The following is a 22,229-nucleotide window of genomic DNA, read 5'->3' on the forward strand; positions in this document are numbered from 1 at the left end:
GACACTTATTACAATGTATGCAAGAAATAAAATTCATCAAAATTCGAATGAACATCATGAAATTTTAATCGCGTATTGGCACCGATTCTAAGCACAACCTAATTTTAGAGTATTCGCACCCTCTTCTTACTATTGTAATATGAAGAGGACAGAAGCAGTTTGACATTTCTAAATTTAATTTTTAGATGGTAAACCCGTGATTTTAGCACGCACTCGCGAACCTACTGTTTAAATTTGTATTGTGCACTAAAATTTAGAGTCTTTAAATGTGAATGTCATGTTCCGTTCCTTTTTTAGCATAAGTAAAAAGAAAAGGATGCAGATACTCTAAATTTAGTTTAGAGAGAGACTAGAGAATCGGGGCCAATTGTACAGTTAATCTAATTTAATATGCCGTACAAATAGTTCTACATAATTATAAATTGAAGTGGCATTTATAAAATTAGATAAACTATAAATATTACTTGCATATTACAAACTTTTCTCAAAATAACCTCATTTTTACATAACCTCTCAATATTCTCGCCACAAATTTCAAAGCATATTTTTATACTCCTACATATAAACCTCTTTGGTTTGACCGCACCACTATTTACACTTTACACGAAACTGTTCTTTATTTACACATAACAAGAGTCTCTTTTTCACTGTCCTTTTCCTAGACATAAGACCTTTCATCCTGATCAGGTTGATTGCTAGTCAGATGTAAAGGTAGTCGTTCTTGGTCTCCCTGCAGTAGCTGATGCTGGGGAACTTATATACTGGGCTGTACCTTTTATCGTCTGCTTCCAAGGATAAGGCAGATAAGGCTCTAGAAGGTTCGTCGTCTTCTTGGGAGTCTGTTGGGGAGGGCAAGGGAAGGGAAAGAGGAAGTGATGGGAGGTTCGTCCTTGGAGGGAGTGGTGGAGCCCTAGGATTTCTTCTGACGCGGAAATGGCAGTCGGTATCCTGGGGCCAAGAACGCTGCACTAGTAGAGGTAAGTCATCCGGGTGAAGTTTTCGCTCGTATTCTTGGGATGGGCATACCTGTAAAGACAGAATGAGATGGTTTAAGAAGTCGTCTGAAGAAAGAGGAAAGGGGTAAGATGATCTCTTAAAAATAACCCAGTTCAAAGACTCGGTCTTAGACTTTCTGGAAGCTGTACCATTACTATGGTGTGGTATTGTCAAGGTTAGAGCGATTCCATCTAAGATTCTTTTCAGCTGTTACTGTGGGCAAGTAATAACGTCCACCTGGCCAAATTTCGGCCATAGCGGTGGCCAGATAGCACTCTTTGTTCTGTATTCCCTTACTTTCAAAGTCAGATGGCATGGCAAATCCACATGACTAGAGAGTCAGGTGCAGGACCGATGGTTAGACGTGCTTTTTAAGCATGGGAATGAAATCCTGCCAACTTTCTAACTTCGAGCTAGTACTGAGGAATTCTTGACAGAGAAATCCAATACAGTATTTTTGGAACTACTCAGGACCTCATCATCTGCGATTCTTCAGTTGATCATACTAATCACTAATCATCACTCACTAGTAGTCACTTAGCGAGGTGGGGCTTCATCTCTGGACATGATACGGAGTGCATTTGCGGTCATCCGAGACATCCGAGAGATCCGGTCCATTGTGCACACGACTGGGTGCCCTGCGTGCCCGACAACCTGCACCAACGAGAAGCTACACGAGGCTACCGACCGAGCTATCGCGGTTGCGGCTTTGTCTGCCCGTATTTGAGGTGACCGTCGACTCGAGAAGAAGAAGACCTCTAGTCATAAAACTTAATATAAGCGTATCTTACCTCATACAGCGAGAACCTCTCTACACCCTCAGTGGAGTCATAACAGTGCAGCAATATTGCAAGCAGCTCATCCGCAGTGGTCCGCTCACTGGTCAGCAGACACTTGTACTGAGAGGAGGACATCAGAGCAGAATCGTAGATTTTGACGAGGCCGCCTGGACGCATTTGTAGCGAAAACCTGGAATAAAGAAAACATATCATCAGTTCAACCCTTTGCACGAGGAACACAGTCTAGCTCCAACATACAATTTCGAGAAAGAGGCTAGTCGCCTAATTCAACTCGGCTTTAAGCAAAGCCAAGCTTTGAGACGTCTTCTCTTCTAAAATTTCTGTGCCTGAAGAACTAAGTCTACGAACAGCACGCTACGTACAAGATTTAACACTAATTATATGTGCAACACGGCAAGTTCACAGACAGCGCCATTTATGATGTGATTTAGTAAACTAATTGTTCGTGAACACGTCATTCTATGACTTGACAGACAAACAGCCACACTTTGTATTTATTTATAATATTAGTATGGATTCTGAGATGAATATTCTAAAGTTAAATTAATAAACAAATTAAGAAATCAAAGCCAAGATTTTAGCACAGTGAATAAAACATGAATAAAGCTGAACAAATATTTTGAAGCCGTAATACTTAATGGTCTATTTCGAATGCTTGTTTTGTTAAAATGTGTTTGTTTGCGCGTTGTTTTGACTCGTAAATCGGTGGCGGATTACACGAGATTGCCGATTGGCACTCCGAGCGTTCCTTTACACATGTTTTGTAGTTCTACATCACTATTTCAGAATATTATAACTTTTTCTACAGTCCATTTTTTAATCCCGGAGACAAAAATGACGTTTCGTGTGTTGTCTGTTTTTTACGGCTCTTTAATAGTGATGTGGTGCAATCGATTCTTAGCGATAAATATTTGTAGGTATTCTTGTCAGATGTGTAATGAGATAGCAAAATGTCTTGAAAATAGTACCTATTCAAATGCAGTAAGTATGAACTGATTCTCAATTTATTAGTGTTGAAAAATTGTGTGAATTACTTTTTGTGTTTTCTGTTACTAATTACTGTCTGTCTGTCTGTCTCATCTGTCTGTCAAGAAACCTATAGCGTACGTCCCGTTGACCTGGAATCATGAAATTTGGCAGGTAGGTAGGATTTGTAGCTAACATTAGGGGACAAATCTGAAAACCGTGAATTTGTGGTTACATCACACAAGAATAATAGTATTATTTTAGTGTACAATAATTAGTATTTTCAATTTTCGAAGTAAGATAACTATATCAAGTGGGGTATCATAATTATGAAAGGGCTTCACCTGTGCATTCTAAAACAGATTTTTATTTATTTTTATGCATCATACTTTTTGAATTGTCGTGCAAAATGTCGAAAAAAAACGACTGTAGTACGGAACCCTCGTTGCGCGAGCCTGACTCGCACTTGGCCGGTTTTTTTTTCTTTCGCAACTTTTCTTACACAGAAAATATGACCGTCATTCTCACGTCTAATTAAATCATTATAAAACAATATTTACATGAGAACTTAGGTGAGAATATCATGAATCATTTTCTGATCTTACATTCCAATCGATAAAATGTCAATAACTACTCAATATCTACTTGCACCAAATAAAGTCATAACTTAATTTATTCTAATTAGATACGTAACTACAAAAAAATGGTCGACGCAGTCAAAATAAAATCCTGTTATAATACTTATTAAAAAGGTTTTTTTGTATGTGTAGATAAATCGCTTCGTTTTAATTAAATAGGAATATTTATACCGAGACATCATCTCGAGCTCCAGGAAGTTGACTTCCACAAAAACCCGTTCGCCTTGGGAATGCAAAAAATAACTGTAAAGAGGCTAAATTATAACGAGCGTAGTGATTTGAATGAAATATATTTAAGTAGACTCGAACTTTTCAGTAATTCTATTTGTTCTAAAACAATCTCAGACTTCGTTAAATTTAAATTTAAAATATTTGATTTTTTGCGCGTTGTTAATTCTATTTTTAAAAATGTATGTAAAATTTGCCAAACACGCCGTAATGGAGCAACAGAGTAACGTGATTTTTTGCATGGATATAATATGTATGTTATACATACATACACAAAAAAGCTGTGATAGCCTAGTAGTCAGGACGTCCGCCTTTTAATCGTAGGTCGGGGGTTCGATCCGGGACCTCTAACTTTTCGGAGTTATGTGCGTTTTAAGTAATTAAGTATTAATAAATCATGACGAAACCTGCATGCCTGAGAGTTCTCCATAATGTTCTCAAAGGTGTGCGAAGTCTACCAAACCGCACATGGCCAGCGTGGTAGACTATGGCCTCTCCTCACTCATATTACACGTCATAGGGCTGGGGTGGGGCTAATCAATTAAAACGCACATAACTCCTAAAAGTTAGAGGTGCGTGCCCGGGATCGAACCCCCGACCTCCGATTGGAAGGCGGACGTCCTAACAGCTAGGTTATCACAGCTTTTTACGTGTAACATAGTACCACGTAAACAAGTCCAAGTGTCATCGTAGTAAGCCGTAACGTGATCCATTTGGTCAACAAAGCGCGCTGGCGTTTTAAAACTTTTTTATGACTTAAGCGCGTGTTTGTGCCACGGGAAGACAGGAATAGACGCCGGAAAGGGGACGGAAAAAGGGACAAAAGCTGGTCTTTTTTCAGAACACCGGCCGGTGGTCCCGTTCGCGTTCAGCTAACGGGTTTGGGACGCTTTGTTGTTCTCTAGCTGTGATATACGACGTTTTGTTTTGATTAATCGTATGTGGATGAAGTTTAATCAACTGTGATTAAGGAATGTTGGTCGTTTATCTATCAGTAAACTAAACAAAATGAGTTCAATAACGCTTTTAATTCGAAGTCGCGGGCATCATCTAGTAAAGAATAATACAGAGGACTTACTTAGAGTATCCCTTAGGGTGGCAAGCCTGGAGAGCCGCTGGCCTGGCATCGTCATCCAGCACCAGGGTTGTCCGGAGCCCCGCAGCTCGCACCCGCACCTCCATGCTCAGGTAGAACAGCCGAGGGTCTCGGTGCCTCATGCGGAACTTGCCCAGGAGAGTGGCTACCACCTCCTTGGCTCTGGTGCCCCAGGTCACTGAGAGGGTCTTGTACTCGATGTCGGGTCGGAGACAACGCGCGTACACTTTTATTGTAGTCTGCAAAACAAGAAAAAACCATCATCAGTAAGGAGATAGCAACATTAATTCATCACGATGAAGGAAAACGTCGTTGTTCTCAAAGGTGTGTGAAGTCTTGGCTAGCGTGGTGGACTATGGTATAAACCCTTCTCATTCTGAGAGGAGATCTGTGTCCAATAGTGGGCCTGAGATGGGTTGGTGATGATTTAATTATGAACCATGATAATGTTTGAACACGTAAATTATAAGAACAGAAAATAAGGCAGCCTTCAAAATAATAGCAGAGTTTATTAAGGTTGCAGTACTAATAAAACTCATAAAAAATGCAATAACATTCCAATTTTTTCAATGGTGTTGAAGTAAAAACAAAAAGTAAAGCATAAGACTAGTACATGTATAACGGCTTTAAAGGAAACAGGATTTAATAAAAAAACACAAAAACGCGAAGAAAGTGAACAGCTGTGTATTGTATAAAAGGATGCTGATGATGTTCTCGGATCGGCTGAAGTTTGGCATGCTATTATGACGTAGCATCCACTAAGAAAGGATTTTTGAAAATTCCACCCCTAAGGGGGTGAAACAGGGGCTTAAAATTTGTGTAGTCCACGCGGACGAAGTCGCGAGCATAAGCTTGTAATATTATAATCTTGAAATTAAACTAATCCACGGTTTTCGGATTTATTCCTTTACTTGTGCGAAAGATTCCTACCTTCCAAATATGATTATTCTAGGTCAACGCCAGTCAACGGGAAGTACCCCATAGGTTTTCTTGACAGACACGACGGACAAACAGACAGACAACGAAGTGATGCTATAAAGGTTCCTTTTTCTTTTTCGGGTACGGAACCCTTAAAAGCACAGTAAGTAACTACAATTGCATTTTCACAGAAACTCACAAGTTAGTTGCTAGAGCCAGTTTTGCGTGGAGGCATACTGAACAAAGGTAAAACTCACATACACAATGTTTACCCTTGTCCGTCAAGTTGTTGGTTAGCCATCTGTTACGGGAAACGGATCATTGATTCACAAGCCATACATTGATCGACTGTATATTACGATGAATCTTTACCGTTTCCAAGTGCATGAATAACCAAGAATAAAAGTGTTGAATTTGAGTTGATTTTTAAAGGTATTTACAATACCATAAGATCTCATAACATTACCAACAAACAAACAACATAAACCAACAAACAAATACACTTTCGATTTTATAATATGGGTAGTTATTTTAGCAGTGTTTTATGACTAAGTTTGTCAACCTAGCGAGTTTATACGGAAAAACTCGTTAAAGAATCATGAATGAATCACAATCATATTTCACACCGTTAAGTGCATGTTTATTCAGAATAGTCACTTGGCTCATACAACCGGAAAATCATAAAGAATTTCCCTGCATTCATTTACACATCATTTTACGAGTACCTAAACGAGGTAATTTGGATGCTTATAATGATGACTTTATGAAAATTTCTATATAATGGACAGAAGTTACCCAAGTAGGTACCCATCCTGTTGCACCCGATTTCCTGTGCATGCAGGATTGACTAACCGCAAACCAACCAACATACCCACCCCAGGAAATCAATACAGTACGAGTACGAGATTTTATGTCTCACCAACGTTGATAGTATTCGAGTGTCGAAACACTTTCGCGTTATGCTAAACTGGATCTTAACTGCCTTGTTTTAAAGCTCAAGTTTGTCTACACATCTACAGCCAGCGCTCCAAGCGGAAACGTTTCGAAATTAAAATCAGTGTCATTGAATTTTTGACTTCTGTTCAAGGCTCTTTAGGTCCATTTTACTTTGACGTTATTGTGTTTCGACTCTCGAACTCTAGCAACGTTGGTGAGACGTAAAATCTTATACTAAGCGTACTGGTACTTTAATAGCAAGATACAAAACAAACAATACCTTTAACAAGTTATAAAGTTACTTGAACCCACTCTAAACCACAAGTATGCGACATTGACGAAGTATTATACATGTAATGTACTTGTATGACAACACTGAAAGGCACAGTCACAGAGAAGAAAAGTGATACAGAAAAAAAGGAACATACAGGATAAGTACTGCGCTGTACAGCGTCTAGGTACTCATTAGTTGAGTATTCCTATGCATTGACTGAATGTTGTTATCTAGAAAAATTAAAAAATTACAAATAATTTATCTGCTCTTGGCCCGCGTGGTAGACTTTGGCCAAACCCTTCTGATTCTGAGATGAGACCCATACTTACTAGTGAGCATGGTGACAGTGAAATAATTTATCGATTAGTCAATAAAATTATTCTTAGATAGATACCTACTTATATGTAAAATGCTCGATTTTATTATTAAAAATCTACTAATAAAATATAGGACGTGTACCACATTGATGTGCTTAGGATATCTCTAACAGAAAGTATAAGAGCCTAAGAAGGGCTCTTCTCAGACCTGCAGGGCTAACATGAGGCCTACGAGAAAATTTTGTCTACGCATTTTGTCGTCTTATCTCTCCATGTCTACCGAAGCTAACATGGTTGCAAACGTCATTCGCCTCGTGACGTCTCAAGTAGAGATAAAGTGAATTTTTACTTATCTGTGGTATTTTTGTCTACGAGCGCTAACATGCCAACCTAATTTTCTCGACTTTTGACATTTAAAATAGCGATAATTGTCGGTGTCGTTTCTTGTGGACGAGATCACTTGTCTTCAATAGATTAACGGAATTGCGATGGCGGTTAATTTTTATAATTACTTGATATCGTTATACGAAGAGCGAGAGGCGCGCAAAATCCAGCGCAGACGAATTAGGGATGTGTGTGATCCATTTGATTTAGGCGATAGAGAGTTTCAATCGCTTTGGCGGATCTCCAAGCCGATGGCTCATTATATTGTAGGGAGACTTTCCGAGGATTTGGAGCCTCAAACCAGTGACGGCCTGCCTGTTCATCTCAAGGTAAGTGAAAATGCCTACCTACCGCTCGGAGTTATGTGTCTAAGAAGTACTTACTGAAAAAATAGTAATCTAAATATATAAAAGGAAAAGGTGACTGACTGACTGACTGATCTATCAAAGCACAGCTCAAACTACTGGACGGATCAGGCTGAAATTTTGCATGCAGATAGCTATTATGGCGTAGGCATCTGCTAAGAAAGGATTTTTGAAAAATCAACCCCTAAGGGGGTGAAATAGGGGTTTAAAATTTGTGTAGTCCACGCGGATGATGTCGCGAGCATAAGCTAGTTTTATCAATAAACAATGGAGCCTCTTTGACTCGATGTTCAAGGGAAAGGTTACTTAACGAGGTAATGAACCTTTGACTACCTATCGAAGACTTTGTGACAAGGGGTTTTTAATTATCCTATTTAAACAAAAAAGCAAATCAATGTTCTATGTAGACAACACAAGATAAGTCTTCTAAATATATAAAGGAAAAGGTGACTGACTGGCTGACTGATCTATCAACGCACAGCTGACACTACTGGACGGATCAGACAGAAATTTGGCGTGCAGATAGCTATTATGACATAGGCATCCGCTAAGAAAGGACTTTTGAAAATACAACCCCTAAGGGGATGGAATAGGGGGTTGAAATTTGTGTAGTCCACGCTTGTTGATGAGTAATGAATGACACTTTCAACAAAGCAAGAAACATTTTGTACCTACACAGATGTGAACAAAAATGTAAATAATAGTTGTTGTTATTGAGAACTTCTGCAAAAAAAAACGCCCTGTGAGCTAATTGATTTCTTGGAAATGGTTATTGAAATTCAAACTTCATTACTTCCTGTTTAAATTAATATAATTATTAAATTAATGACTGTGTCTTAGAGAGGATTTCGAGTTAATGTACTGATCCTAAAGAATAATGGTATTGTAGGTACTGTGCTCCATCCAATTTCTTGCCAATGGAGGGTACCAGAGGCAAGTTGGGCAAGACCACACAATGTGCCAGGCCCAAACTACTGTAAGCAGTTTTCTTGGACAATTTCTGACTTCTATTTATAGAAGGTAAAATCATTTACGTTTAAATTGTTTTCAAAAAAATATATACCTACTTCTAGTGTTTGTCTACATAAAATATACCTATGTACCTACCTACCTACAAATTTCAGACTTTTGGCTGAGTGGGTTCATTTTCCTGGCTCTGAACCAAGCCGGAGGAGTGTGGCTTCAGAGTTTGAAGCGAAATTCAATGTGCCAGGAATAGTGGGGCTCCTGGATTGTACCCACATAAAAATATTTCCCCCGTCCGGCCCACAAGGGGCCCATTATAAAAATAGAAGGAAGGATGCACACACCATTAATGTACAACTGGTATGTCTTTTTATTTCTTTTGTTTCATGTGATAAATAATATTACTTCACAACTTTCACACTGACGACACAGATAGATGGAAAATAAAGTGATCCTATAAGCACTCCTATAAGGGTTTTTCCTTTGAAGTACAGAACCCTAAAAATTTTAGAATTGAGTACTGAAGGTTTGCGAAATTTGAATTATGTGTATTTCTATATTCTAAAGGGAACTGTTTACAGTTCTTTTCGCAATTCATTTTGAAGTTATTGTTATAGATCTGTGATTCTAACTGTAGAATACTCAGCGTCAATGCGCGCTATCCTGGCAGGGTGCATGATGCCTTTATATGGCATCATTCATCTATACGAGAGGAGATGAAAAGGCTGCATGACAGAAGAATCGGAAATTATTTCCTCTTGGGTAGGTCAACATACAATTTACACTTAATTAATTTAGGAAAACATTCAGACACTGTAAAAAAACTAGATATCTAACTAGACGCTGAATTATTTTAATAAGTAAAAAATATATTATTCGGGGCTATAAACATATTATTAGAGCTACAGACTTAACTACCACTAGGCTATTGTTACATTATTTTAATAACTTAAATATGTTATGGTATAAACATACCATAACATATTATTTAAGTTATTAAACTTTGTATTTTCACTATGTATTAACATAGTACAAATATACACTGAAACCATGAATAATAAAGCCATTTTGATATTTTATTATTGCAGGTGATTCAGGGTATCCATTGGAACCTTGGCTAATGACCCCAATTCTGCATGCAGAACCTAACTCTCCTCAACAGAGGTACACGGATTGGCACTGCCAGGTACGGAATGCAGTGGAGAGGACAAACGGGTACCTCAAGGGTAGCCTAAGATGCCTGGGGATAGACAGAGTTCTGCACTATTCCCCAGAAAAAGCATCTGAAATTATATATGCTTGCTGCATCATTTATAATTTGATGAAGCATTTTGGGTAAGCATTTTAATAATCTCTACATAACATTATTTTGTTATTAACTGAAGGTAATGTATTTAATTTATGTAATGCTGTTATGTTTTTACAGTGTACCATTGGAGGAAGATGTGATTGCAGGAAATGCTGAGCAGTACGGAGACAATGAGCCTGGAGTGGAAGAACCTAGGCATCTCCTAAGATTCTCCCGAGCCAAACGGGAGCAACTCATCGCCAATTATTTTAACTAGCTTATACTCGTGACTTCGTCCGCGTGGACTACACAAATTTCAAACATCTATTTCACACCCTTAGAGGTGGAATTTTCAAAAATCCTTAGCGAATGCCTACGTCATAATAGCTGTCTGCATGCTAAATTTCAGCCCAAACCGTCTAGTAGTTTGAACTGTGCGTTGATAGACCAGTCAGTCAGTCACCTTTTGCTTTTATATATTTAGATTGAATGAAGATTTTAAAAAAAATCACTGGTAGTATAATATTTTATTTTGCTTTTTACAGTGTACAATTAGAGGAATATCCTGAAAATGCTGAGCAGTATGGAGACCTAGTTGAGTGGAAGAACCTAGGCATCTTCTAAGATTCTCCCAAGCCAAACAGGAACGACTCATTGCCAATTATTTCAATTGAATGAAGATTTAAAAAGATTTCACTGGTAGTATAATATTTTATTTTGCTTTTTACAGTGTCCAAAATTGGAGGAAGACTCTGTATCAGCACGGAGACAACAAGGCTAGTGAGGTGGACAAACCTAGGCACCTTCCAAGATCTCCCAAGCCAAACGGGTACACCGTAGGTACAACTCATTGTTAATTATTTCAATTAAATGAAGATTTAAAAGCATATTACACAATTGAAGATTATCTAAATGATAAAAGAGCGTGGATTTGACCTGCAGCTCATTCCAGCAACGCGCAGGACTGCAAATACTTTTCTTATACATGGCATAATATTGTATATCAAATCTTTGAAAAGAGCAACCACCGAGTTTCTTGCTGGTTCTTCTCGGTAGGAAAGGCATTCCGAACCAGTGGTAGATGCATCTGACGTTTCAAATATACTTGTAAAAGTTATTTTATTTTATTTTAACAGTATAGTACTTGTAAAAGTTTGATTGAATAAAAATCATTTTTATTTTAAATTTGTGTTTTATTTATTTATTCATCATCATCATCATCATCATAATCACAGCCTGTTAGTAAGTAAAAAGTCAGATTCAATTGTTTATGATTAGTTTATTAAAAATAATGAAGTAGTTTACTAAATCATATATACATAGATTGCGCAGTCCGTCATTAACTTGCAGTGTTCTAATAACTAAACGTGTTAGGTACCTATATCTTGTACGATGATACAGAACACTTCGTGTGCGACTTAGACTAGCACTTGACCAGTTTTTTAGGGTTCCGTACCTCAAGAGGAACCCTTATAGGATCACTTCGTTGTCTGTCGGTCTGTCCGTCGTGTCTGTCAATAAAACCTATAGGGTACTCCGTACTTCTCGTTGACCTAGAATCTTGAAATTTGGTAAGTAGGTAGGTCTTATAGCACAAGTAAAGTAATAAATCCGAAAACAGTGAATGGGTGGTTACATCACAAAAAATATTAAAATGTATATTTTCAAAATAAGATAACTATACTAATATGAAAAGGATTTACCTGCATACTCTAAAACAGATTTTTATTTATTTTTATGCATACCTAATAGTTTTTGATTTATCGTGCATAATGTCGAAAAAATACCTGAACTTACGGAACCCTCGGTGCGCGAGTCTGACTCACACTTGGCTGGTCTATTTGGCTTATAAATGGCTATTTTGGACAGTTCTCAAGAATCAGTTTTAATGCATTTCAGTTTCTTAGAAGTAGATAAATATGAGCTGAAAATGTTGTTTTGGACTTGGTACAATTAATTTTCTTAATTGGGACAGTTAATTTTGTTATAGGAGTCTGACTCGCACTTAGCCGGTTTTTGCTTATGAGGTACCAACGGAACCCTAAACAAATTAAATCATTTTTTACACTTAATACTAACTAATAACTGTTGTAAGCTTGCACTTGTCACTAAAAATATAAAAAAAATCTTAAATAACACCTGTAACATAAATCGTCCTTCTAAATACAAAACATTATTGGCGCTGATTCTGTTGTCTTTCTTGAAACTAAATTTAGTGTATCTGCATATTTTTCTTCGTAATATTGGAAACCTGCATGCGTGAGAGTTTTCTGTGTTCTCAAAGGCGTGTGAAGTCTGCCAATCTGCACAGGGCCAGCGTGGTGAACTATGGCCTAGGGTCTAGATCCTTTTCAATCTGAGAAGAGACTCAGTAGTGGGGCGATGATGGGTTGATCATAATACATGTATATATTTCTTACACCAATTGGTGACTCCTCAGGACCACAACCCACTGCCATTTCCTGGCCAATTGTATTCAGAACATGCACTGCATTGTCTGAAATTTGTGGAATCTCCACGCAATTCCCGGTGGCATTCCGGGCCTTTGTTGAGGCTCCACCCTCGTCTCGGGCCTTGCGTTTCTGGTCACGCCAGCACTTGAAACAAAAAGTTGTTAAATTAATGCACTTCTCTGTATATCTTAAGGAAATTGCTATAGTATATGAATGAATATTTATGTTCAACATAACTTTTAGATTTTGACAAATATAGCATTGATTTATTACATATATCATATATTTGCACTTACAGTTGCAGTGCAAATTAACCTCTGTCCAGTGAATATTAACGAATTATCAAAATAGTAGTCATGTTTTCTATAGTGGACTATTTACAATGTTAATCACTACAAAATTTTATATCTCTACTAGCTTATGCTCGCTACTTCGTCCGCGTGGACTACATAAATTTCAAACCCCTATTTAACCCATTTAGGGGTAGGATTTCGAAAAATCCTTTCTTAGTGGATACCTACTCTTTACAAAGAACACACCCTCCAAATTTCATGTCTCTAGGACCAGTGGTTTAGGTGTAGGTCAGTCAGTCAGTCAGGACTTTGAATTTTATATATACAGATAAATACGTATCTCAGCAACTTGAAATTACTTACAGATATATTATGTAAAGTGCAAATAAACCTCTTTCCAGTGAATTCCACTAGTCACTGATGCAAATGAAAACAGGTAGGTACTTCAACTTACAATTTTCCATTGCTCCACCGATCTCTGCGGGCCGAGCTCGTCTAGCTCGCGCTTCAACTTTTCCCACTGGGAATTACAACTGGACGCCCCTAAAGGCGTCCTATAATCCCCAGCAGCAAATGCTGGGTGGCCGGCCATAAACTGGCACAAATAGGCGATTTGTGCCTTGTTGCTTCTGATACTGAAACATAGTGGTTTAATTAATTCATGTTTGACTCCATATTAAGTAGGTAGGTTACTAGGTACACTTAATAATATCCATAATATCATCAAATTAATTTACTTACAACTTCTTATTATTTTCCATTTTCAAAACGTTCATTAAAATTGTGAATAATTGTTTTCGTGGTAAGTACTTAAATATGCGCTGTATTTTCAAAAACAACCTTAAAACAAGTTCTCAATGTCATTATGTCAAATGTCAATGTTAAAACGTCAAATTCAATACGTCAAATTGTCATAAAACGTCATTTTTAAACACAGACTCACCACAGACAAAACTGAATCTGATGGTTTCAGACAAAAATGAATGAACGAAATCGGTGTTGCAACATTAGAATATCGTATGATTTTGGTAAACCGCAACATCGGTTTGTCTACGCGAGAATGTCAAGTCTTCGACGAGAATATTGCCTCTCGTGCCGACCATGTTAGTGTAAACGGGAAAACAGTAGACATCGACAAGATGTCTCTCTCTCTTCGCGAGATATCTCATGCGGCACATGTTAGCCGTGCTGGGCGCGTTTGGAACCCTCGTAGCTTTAGTTTTAAGTTTGCGTTATAATTATCACCACTATATTATCTTACAAATCTAACACTATACCAGACAATCAATAAGAGTAATTTATTACCTATTTTGAATAAATCATTTGACTTTTGACTTTTGACTTTTGAAGTGACAAAATTCAACGAACACCAATAAAATAGGTTTAACCAAAATGCGTGACCTAAATTGTCCATTTCAACTGGAAATTCACTCAAAATTCCGCAACACAGATTCAAAATCACCACTCGGTCATAGCCACTTCATTTATAAAGCCATTATTACTCAAGGTATCAGAATGCAATGCAGAAAATCAGGTTCCCACGCGCCGCGTTTGCGAACTTGAAAAAATCTACCTTTTCTTCAAGCAAAGAATTGAAATACACACAAAGGAGGGCAAAAAGGTAACCAAATTTAATATATTTGTAATGTGGAGAGTTAAAAATAGTTAGTTTTAGTGATAAACACGAACTTACGTGGATGTTTTCAGGATGAAAAGCTAAACGCATTCGAGGGGCAGGCACTGGCATGGCCATGACGCGTGCGATCGAAACGCGCGAACAACACAGACTAAAGGTATTAGCTCTTACGTACTGAAGCAGAACAGCATGGGAACTACGGGAGCTGGGTACGGAAGTAGTCAGCCTTATTCAGAGGGTGAGGGCCCACCTGTTGTCTCTAACAGGAAACATGTGATTGTCATTCGAAGGACGATCGATCGCAAAAATTTATTTACCGTGGAACTTGGAAGCGATTCAAGATTTCAGATAATAGCAAAAGTGAACAGGCATTTGCGGATATCCAGAATGTGTCTGGAGAATATTTGATTCTTATCCATCCAATATTAATTTATTTTGTCATTGTATTTCTTATGCCTTTTAAACATTTTGTATTATAGAAAATAATATTAGTAGTTGGTAGGTATATTTTTTTCATTAACGGTGGGGAGATCTTCTCAAGATACCCGCCGACGTTCTGGAAAATACATCGGGTTATGAAGGATTTTCACCTACTAAAATCCCCTCCCCACCCCTCAGCGCATATTGGGAGGTTACGAGCTCTCTTATCAGTTCCCCTATTTGAGGACATCTTTAGTACATACCTACCTACATAAAATAATTCAATGGCGGAATGCCTATTGGGCTCGTCAAAAAAGAAAATGGCTCTGACGCATACCTAGGTACTTTTGAACGCAAGTTGCCATCTTCCCAAGATCATTGTAGTTGGTACACATAAAATTTAACATTGTTTGGTTGAATCACAATTAGATACAACCAATAAACCTTATGTAATAATTTATTACTTTTCAAGATTTTTATTTTTATTACATAACCTAAAATTCGGCACACCACATAAAATCCAGGATAGCAGTTTGCCATAAAAATTGATATGAATCTTAACCTCAGCCTTCAATTTGAGATACTATTATTGTAACAATGGGATGAATAAATTGATAAAATAATTCTATCATCAAATTTTATAGCAGATGAAGGTTTTTTACCTACCAGAGAAATGCTGGAACCGGTATCTAGTCGTGAGAAAATCCTGAGACTTCAATATAAGATCGTATGCAAAGGCTCTATTTTTAAAGCTTTATCTTCTATCTTTCTTTGTTTTGTTGGTAGTTTTTGTAGTCAATAATAACTTAGAATTCCTCATCATCATTCAACCGATAGACCTCCACTGCTGGACATAGGTCTCTTGTAGGGTCTTCCACACGCCACGATCTTGCGCCGCCTGAATCCAGTGGCTCCCTGTGATACGCCTATACGCCTGTCATATCGTCTATCGATTTTTCGAACTATGATCCCTGCCCATTACCACATCAGCTTTACAACCCGCTGAGCTATGTCGGTTACTCTGGGATCTCCTCATTTCTGATTTGATCACGTGGAGTAACTCACAGCATAGCTCCATCGCACGCTGAGTGAATCTGAGCTTTTTTATGAGTCTCATAGCGACCATGTCTCTTAATTTTTAATTAATTACTTTATATTTTTCGTAAATTTTGGATAAACATAATAATATTAATATACAAATTTCTTGAAAGATAGTGTTTTCCTCCAGATTTAAAGTAAAACAATCAAAACCATTGAAGCATAACTTAGAGAAAGAAAGTGCCGGTAAAAGTGGTCTCCGCGAATGGTAATCTCAGTGAAGGCTGTGGACTCGTCTCGGAGGAAGCACAAAAAAGGCGTCGACGGATGACTACGGCATGCGTCCTCGCCAATATACAGGTTTGTATGAAGGAATGAATAGATTTATGTAAATTATGTAGATACAAGCAAGTTGCGCTTTTTTGTACCCAACATCATCATCATCAACCGATAGACGTCCACTGCTGGACATAGGTCTCTTGTAGGGACTTCCACACGCCGCCTGAATTCAGCAGCTCCCTGCGACTCGTCTGATATCGTCCGTCCACCTAGTGGGGGGGTCTTCCAACACTGCGTCTTCCGGTGCGAGGTCGCCATTCCAGCACCTTGGGACCCCAACGTCTATCGGTTTTACGAACTATGGCCCTGCCAATTGCCACTTCAGCTTCGCAACCCGTTGAGCTATGTCGGTTACTCTAGTTCTCCTACGGATCTCCTCATTTCTGATTTGATCACGTAGAGAAACTCCAAGCATAGCTCTCTCCATCGCCTGCATACCCAACATATTGATATTAATTACGATTGCAATTGAACCTTATGAAGGATGGGAAAATACACTAATTGTAGAAGAGATTCGGAAAACCCCGACAAATGTAAAAACTTTTGAGGAGGTCAGGTGGACACACAATAATGAGGATGATGATGATGAATCCAACGATGATGAAACCGTTTACATCATAACTAAAAAGTAAATGAATTGAGGAATCGAAGTTAACGATACGCACCCGTTCATTTTCTCGCTAGGTATCTACCTACTAACAAAATGTTAAAATATATAAACAAGATGTCACGAAATTGATCAACTTCCAAATTAAGCAGTCATGGACTTGGCTTTTGCATTTGGTTAATTTACATTTGGTTAGTTAAAATTCTTTAAGTTATGCTGGAATGGAAGTCATACATAATGGCATTGGTCGAAAATCGTCTGAATGGCCCCCTAAACAAGCCCCTATCTTGACTGTGAATTCTAGTGTTTAGAGTAGTTAAAGCGTACGAGTTAAAGCTGTAGAATTAGACAAAAGAAAGTTGAAAACAATGTACAACATTTAGTTAACAAAAAATCTAAGACCGTTAATTAACGGGATTGTGATTCAGTGTAATTGCTAAAAACTTGATACTTGGGTGATTCTGGCGTAAAAGTTTTTTCGTAAGCTACTAATTTGCACTTTAATTCTGATTCAGATTTTATTAGACCCGTAGACTTATACACCATTTTCAAATTAAATTTAACTGACTAACAGAACAGACATATCAACGTAAAGCTCAAATTGCTGGTCTAGAAAGATATTGTCATGTATATTTTTAGGGAATTTGCATGTAGGTTTCCTTTATAAAGTAAGTAAGACCCGCAAATAATTTTCAAAAAAACAGCGCGATACGTACTACAGACTGACAAAACGTCATATAGGTATGAGTGACAGAGACAACGCTCTACAAAGCTGAAAAGTCATTCTAAAGGCCGATCTACATTACTTTCGGACGCGTACTGTACATTATCACTAAGCCTCAAGTGAAATAGTAGGTCAAGTAATCAATAAAACCATAACCAGAACAAAACAAAGCCGCGAAGGAATAGGCTACTTGACAATTTTTTTAAGTTGGTCTTAAATGGTTAATATTTGTCCTATTATATCAAAAAAATTAACACTATATTTTTTTGCGCCCTAAAAACCGTAAAACTTTAATTTAAAAAAATTATTTTTCTTAGACAGGTGAAAACACTGTCGGCCATGTTTGGCCGATAGATTATCTGTGCTCTGACGTCATGCATTTGTAAACAACAGTATAACCACAGGGTTATACTGTTGTTTACAAATGCATGACGTCAGCCTGTTAATTATGCTCTAATTAGTCTAATTGAACTAAAAGCCCTTAATCTCGACGCGTTAATTGTCCCTGTGTGCGTTTAGTGACCGCGTGCTATGCGCGTGCGCCCACCTTTGACCTTTTTTCGAGTTAGTTCACCGTGTGTCGCATAGATGGCGCTATGCTATCGATATCCATGCATTTTACATTTATTTTTAAATTTATCAATTATTAGGTAATATATAAATAAATAATCTGTTGTTGTTTTTAGATTCACAGATTTTACAATTTTAATAATCTATAGAAATACCTATGAGAAAAACTTAAACTCGGCGTTTACTCGGTGCGCGAGTCTGAGTCGCACTTGGCCGGTTTTTTTGCTCTTATAACTATTGTGGCTAAACCTACCCTTAAAAACAAATCAATAATATTCCAGATTTTTACCTACCTACTACTACTAGCAAATCTTATAAGTTATCGGAGTCAAGTAATTAATTAAGAAAATTATGGTCAGTGAAGTTATCTTCAAAACTGATCTTTAACCGTCCTCGACCTATTTAAACTCTAAACGATTAGATAACAAAGTCTATAAGCTTGAATTATGTACGTTATTCAAGCATTACTCTGATCTGACCCATAAACTATGCCCATGCTAGATCAATTAACGCTAATCGAATCCGAGTGATTATGCGCCGGCGCATCTAAACGACCTATACTTTGTGAGTCTTAAGTCAACGGAATAAGATCTCAAATTGCATTTGTTAATTGATTACTGCTTGACATGTAGTGTTATGAGGAAGGCGAAGGACTGTGTATGGTGCAACGCTCTAGAAAAGGCATATCTATGCCCAACAGTGGACGTATACACGCAGGATACGGTTAACTTTGTAGTTTATCACAAGAATTTAAAACATATGAATATAATGAGATAAAAAAATAAAAAAATTATACGTCTCAGTATGGATTAGAATTTTTGACGTAGGTAGTAGGTATTAGAGATTCAGAACTTTTAGCGAATGTTTAAATACCAGGAGAATAGTTAACAAAGAAAAGGATGAAAATTATAAAAAAGATAGAGATAGAAAGTGTAGGTAGGTAATTAAATTACATATTAAACACAAACTGTAATTTAGACGAGGAATATACATGCGGGTCGATCGATAGAAGTGAAAACATTGGGTCATGAAATCAGCAGCTCAAAAATTTACAAAACTACACTATCAAAGAAAGTCTTTAATAAGTGTGTTTTACATGACCTCAACATTTTGAGGACATGACTATTATCCTGAAGCGTGGAAACTGACCCAATCTACAAATTCAAAGTCACTCAGTGAGATATTGGGGTGGCTATATTAAAGTTATCCAAGAAGATAAGAGATAATATTATACCAGAAAACATAAAAAACGTAACGTAGGTACATGATAGAATTAGGTGAGTGGGGAGACTTAGAACCAAGTTTGAAGATTTCAAAGGAAAAGACTATGTCCAGTAGTAGACTACAAAAATAAACAGGGTTATAGTAAGAATATAGATGGGATATAGACATATAGACGTGGGAAGACACATCGCTAGGTGGACAGACGACATCAAATGAGACGACCTCCCAGGCGCAGTGGTAAGCGTTGTGGTCTTATTAGCGGGAGGTCCCGGGTTCGATTCCTGGCAGGGGTTTGGAATTTTTTATTTCTTAATGTTTGGTCTGGTCTGGTGGAAGGCTTCGGCCGTGGCTAGTTACCACCCTACTGGCAAAGCCATGCCGCCAAGCGATTAAGCATTCCGGTACAATGCCGTGTAGAGACCAAAGGGGCATGGGTTTAATAAAAACTGCCATACCCCTTCCAGGTTAGCTCAGTATCAGGTTATCTTAGACTGCATCATCACTTACCACCAGGTGAGATTGCAGTCATAGGCTAACTTGTATCTGAATAAATAAATAATAAAAACCGACTTCGTTACATAAACACTAAAAATTGAAAAATAATTTAATTTATTACCGAATATATTATGTATACAAGAGTTAATATAGTTCCATAATAATACTTTTTGGTGCCGGTGCCAATTAGCTTTAGCTACGCGAATCGTCTAGACTTCATATTTTTATGGGACTCCACAATGGCACCTCATTGGCACCGACCCCAAAAAATATTATTATGGAACTATATTAACTCTTGTATACATAATATATTCGGTAATAAATTAAATTATTTTTCAATTTTTAGTGTTTATGTAACGAAGTCGGTTTTTATTTTTTTTGTAAAAAAAATTTATTTCACAATTTTTAGTGGCCCCATGAAATTATGCTATGACTGGTTAAAAATCTACTGTTTACTAAGCTATTACACTGATCGCGAGCAATTTACTCTTATCCGTTGAGGAGTTCCAGTATCTATCTTCAAAGATGTTCATCAGATCTTCACCAAATTGAAATGGGACCAACTTTGAAGTATACCCTTTCAAACAAAAAAAGAATTTTCAAAATCGGTCCAGGCGTTTTTGAGTAATCGGGGAACATACATAACAAATAAAAAAAAAAAAAAAAAAAAAAAGATTCCGACGAATTGAGAACCTCCTCCTTTTTTTGAAGTCGGGTAAAAAGACCCAGGGAGCCGGTGGATTTAGGTAGCGCGAGACCCCGCGTGGCGTATGAAAGTTCTTACGAGAGACTGCAATGGAGTGTTTACACTTGACAACAATGATGATGACAGATATGGGACGTTAAAAACACTGGATAAGAAATTTCAGTCTACGGAATTACGGTTCTGAATTTTTGGTTCCAAATTAGATAATAAGCCTTTCAGTGATTTTAATACCCGATTAATACAATTAGAGTTGGTTATATTTATAAAATCCAAAACAGAAGCGACAGGACGCTCTAAATTGGGCGAATGAGGTGTGACGGCCAGGAAATTAGGAAATAGGAAGTAAAAATACTGAGCAGTAATCTACCTTATGGCTTTCAAAATAAAGGCGATGATTTGACAAGCATGGTGTTTTAATAGAATGCAGCCGAAAGAGTTTGGCTTAATTTGTACATCCGGACGCGATCATTTGTGATTAGTAAAGGGAAAACCAAGAAATCATATTTCCTATCGAATCCTTTTCATCTTGACTTGAAAGAAAATTCTTTACGGAAATAAAATATGGATTGATTTGATACGGGTACACCTTTCCATGATATCTTCAAATATAATGTGTAGTACGCGACAGTTCGAGATGGCAATGGGGGTGGGAACGCCCTGCACACTCGCACAACCCCCGTACTAGCCCGGTGCACAGGCGAACGCGGGCGCGCTGTATGGATGTGAGGGGCATCCCCCGCCTCATACCCCGAATGCCATCTCCACCTGTCGCGTGCTATAGTAGGACTCGAGTCTTGAAAAGATTCCGTACCTATTCGTTATCTATTTCCGACCTCTCTGGCGCAGTGGTGATCGCTGTGGTCTTATAAGTGGGAGGCGCCGGGTTCGATTCTCGGGAGGGAAAATATGGAATTTTATAATTTCTAAATTTTGTCTGGTCTGGTCTGGTCTGGTCTGGTCTGGTCTGGTGGGACGCTTCATCTGTGGCTAGTTACCAACCTACTGGCAAAGCCGTGTCGTCAAGCGGTTTAGCGTTCCGGTACGATGCCGTGTAAAAACCTTTTTTTTGATAACTGCTCATTTTTTTGTTCTTACTATCTCCGGTTGAGATTGATTTACCTGACCATAAAATACGGAGGAGAAAAGAGCATCGGGAAGTCCGGCGTTCGATCCCGAGCTATGTCAACAGGCAAAATAATTACTTTTACTTTCATGACATGAACAACGATTATATACATGTGTAAGAGTTAGAGTAAATAAGGAAATTATTAAGGTTATTCTAATTGTAATTGCTGGCCGGAAAACCGAGTCGGAAACACGCATCGTACTTAGATAATTAGCTAATTACTTTCATGTGCTTTTCATATAAACATAATTTTCTACAACTTCACATATTTTATCATCATGATCAACCTATCGCCGGCTGACTACTGAGCACGGGTCTCCTCTCAGATTGAGAAGAATTTCCCCTCAGCCTACAACGCTGGCGAAGTATGGATTGGCTGACTTCGCACACCTTTGAGAACATATTTTTTTAAGTGTATCCTGTTTT

General features: G+C 37.8%; 2 protein-coding genes and 1 long non-coding RNA gene across 3 annotated transcripts in view; 1 reads left to right on the forward strand and 2 right to left on the reverse strand.

Annotated features, from left to right (window-relative positions):
* Positions 1 to 372: 372 nt before the first annotated feature.
* Positions 373 to 22,229, reverse strand: part of rau (RA domain-containing protein rau) — a 109,274-nt gene continuing 87,417 nt past the window's right edge. The window contains exons 3-5 of the mRNA XM_034968356.2: positions 4,707 to 4,963; positions 1,788 to 1,965; positions 373 to 1,026 (exon numbers count right to left, since the gene is read on the reverse strand). Of these exons, the coding sequence (XP_034824247.1) occupies positions 700 to 1,026; positions 1,788 to 1,965; positions 4,707 to 4,963 (762 nt within the window). The 3' untranslated portion in view covers positions 373 to 699. The remainder of the gene's footprint in view (positions 1,027 to 1,787; positions 1,966 to 4,706; positions 4,964 to 22,229) is intronic.
* LOC138402554 (putative nuclease HARBI1) lies at positions 7,430 to 10,815 on the forward strand. Its single transcript, XM_069499587.1, has 6 exons — positions 7,430 to 7,882; positions 8,808 to 8,938; positions 9,043 to 9,244; positions 9,502 to 9,646; positions 9,973 to 10,219; positions 10,311 to 10,815. The coding sequence occupies exons 1-6, from the start codon at positions 7,658 to 7,660 to the stop codon at positions 10,447 to 10,449; spliced, it is 1,089 nt and encodes a 362-aa protein (XP_069355688.1). The 5' UTR covers positions 7,430 to 7,657; the 3' UTR covers positions 10,450 to 10,815.
* Positions 12,608 to 14,104, reverse strand: LOC138403355 (uncharacterized). Its single transcript, XR_011237911.1, has 3 exons — positions 13,660 to 14,104; positions 13,373 to 13,553; positions 12,608 to 12,769 (listed from the first exon to the last, which is right to left on the reverse strand). It is a non-coding gene; the product is annotated as an uncharacterized lncRNA (long non-coding RNA).

Source organism: Maniola hyperantus, chromosome 1 (genome assembly GCF_902806685.2).
Source record: "Maniola hyperantus chromosome 1, iAphHyp1.2, whole genome shotgun sequence".
NCBI lineage: Eukaryota > Metazoa > Arthropoda > Insecta > Lepidoptera > Nymphalidae > Maniola > Maniola hyperantus.

Excerpts from the sequence above, each read along its gene's own strand:
- LOC138402554 (XM_069499587.1), top strand. The coding sequence starts at position 7,658 with ATGGCGGTTAATTTTTATAATTACTTGATATCGTTATACGAAGAGCGA. Across the intron at positions 8,939-9,042 it reads CTGACTTCTATTTATAGAAG|ACTTTTGGCTGAGTGGGTTC; the intron begins GTAAAATCATTT and ends TACAAATTTCAG. Across the intron at positions 10,220-10,310 it reads AATTTGATGAAGCATTTTGG|TGTACCATTGGAGGAAGATG; the intron begins GTAAGCATTTTA and ends ATGTTTTTACAG.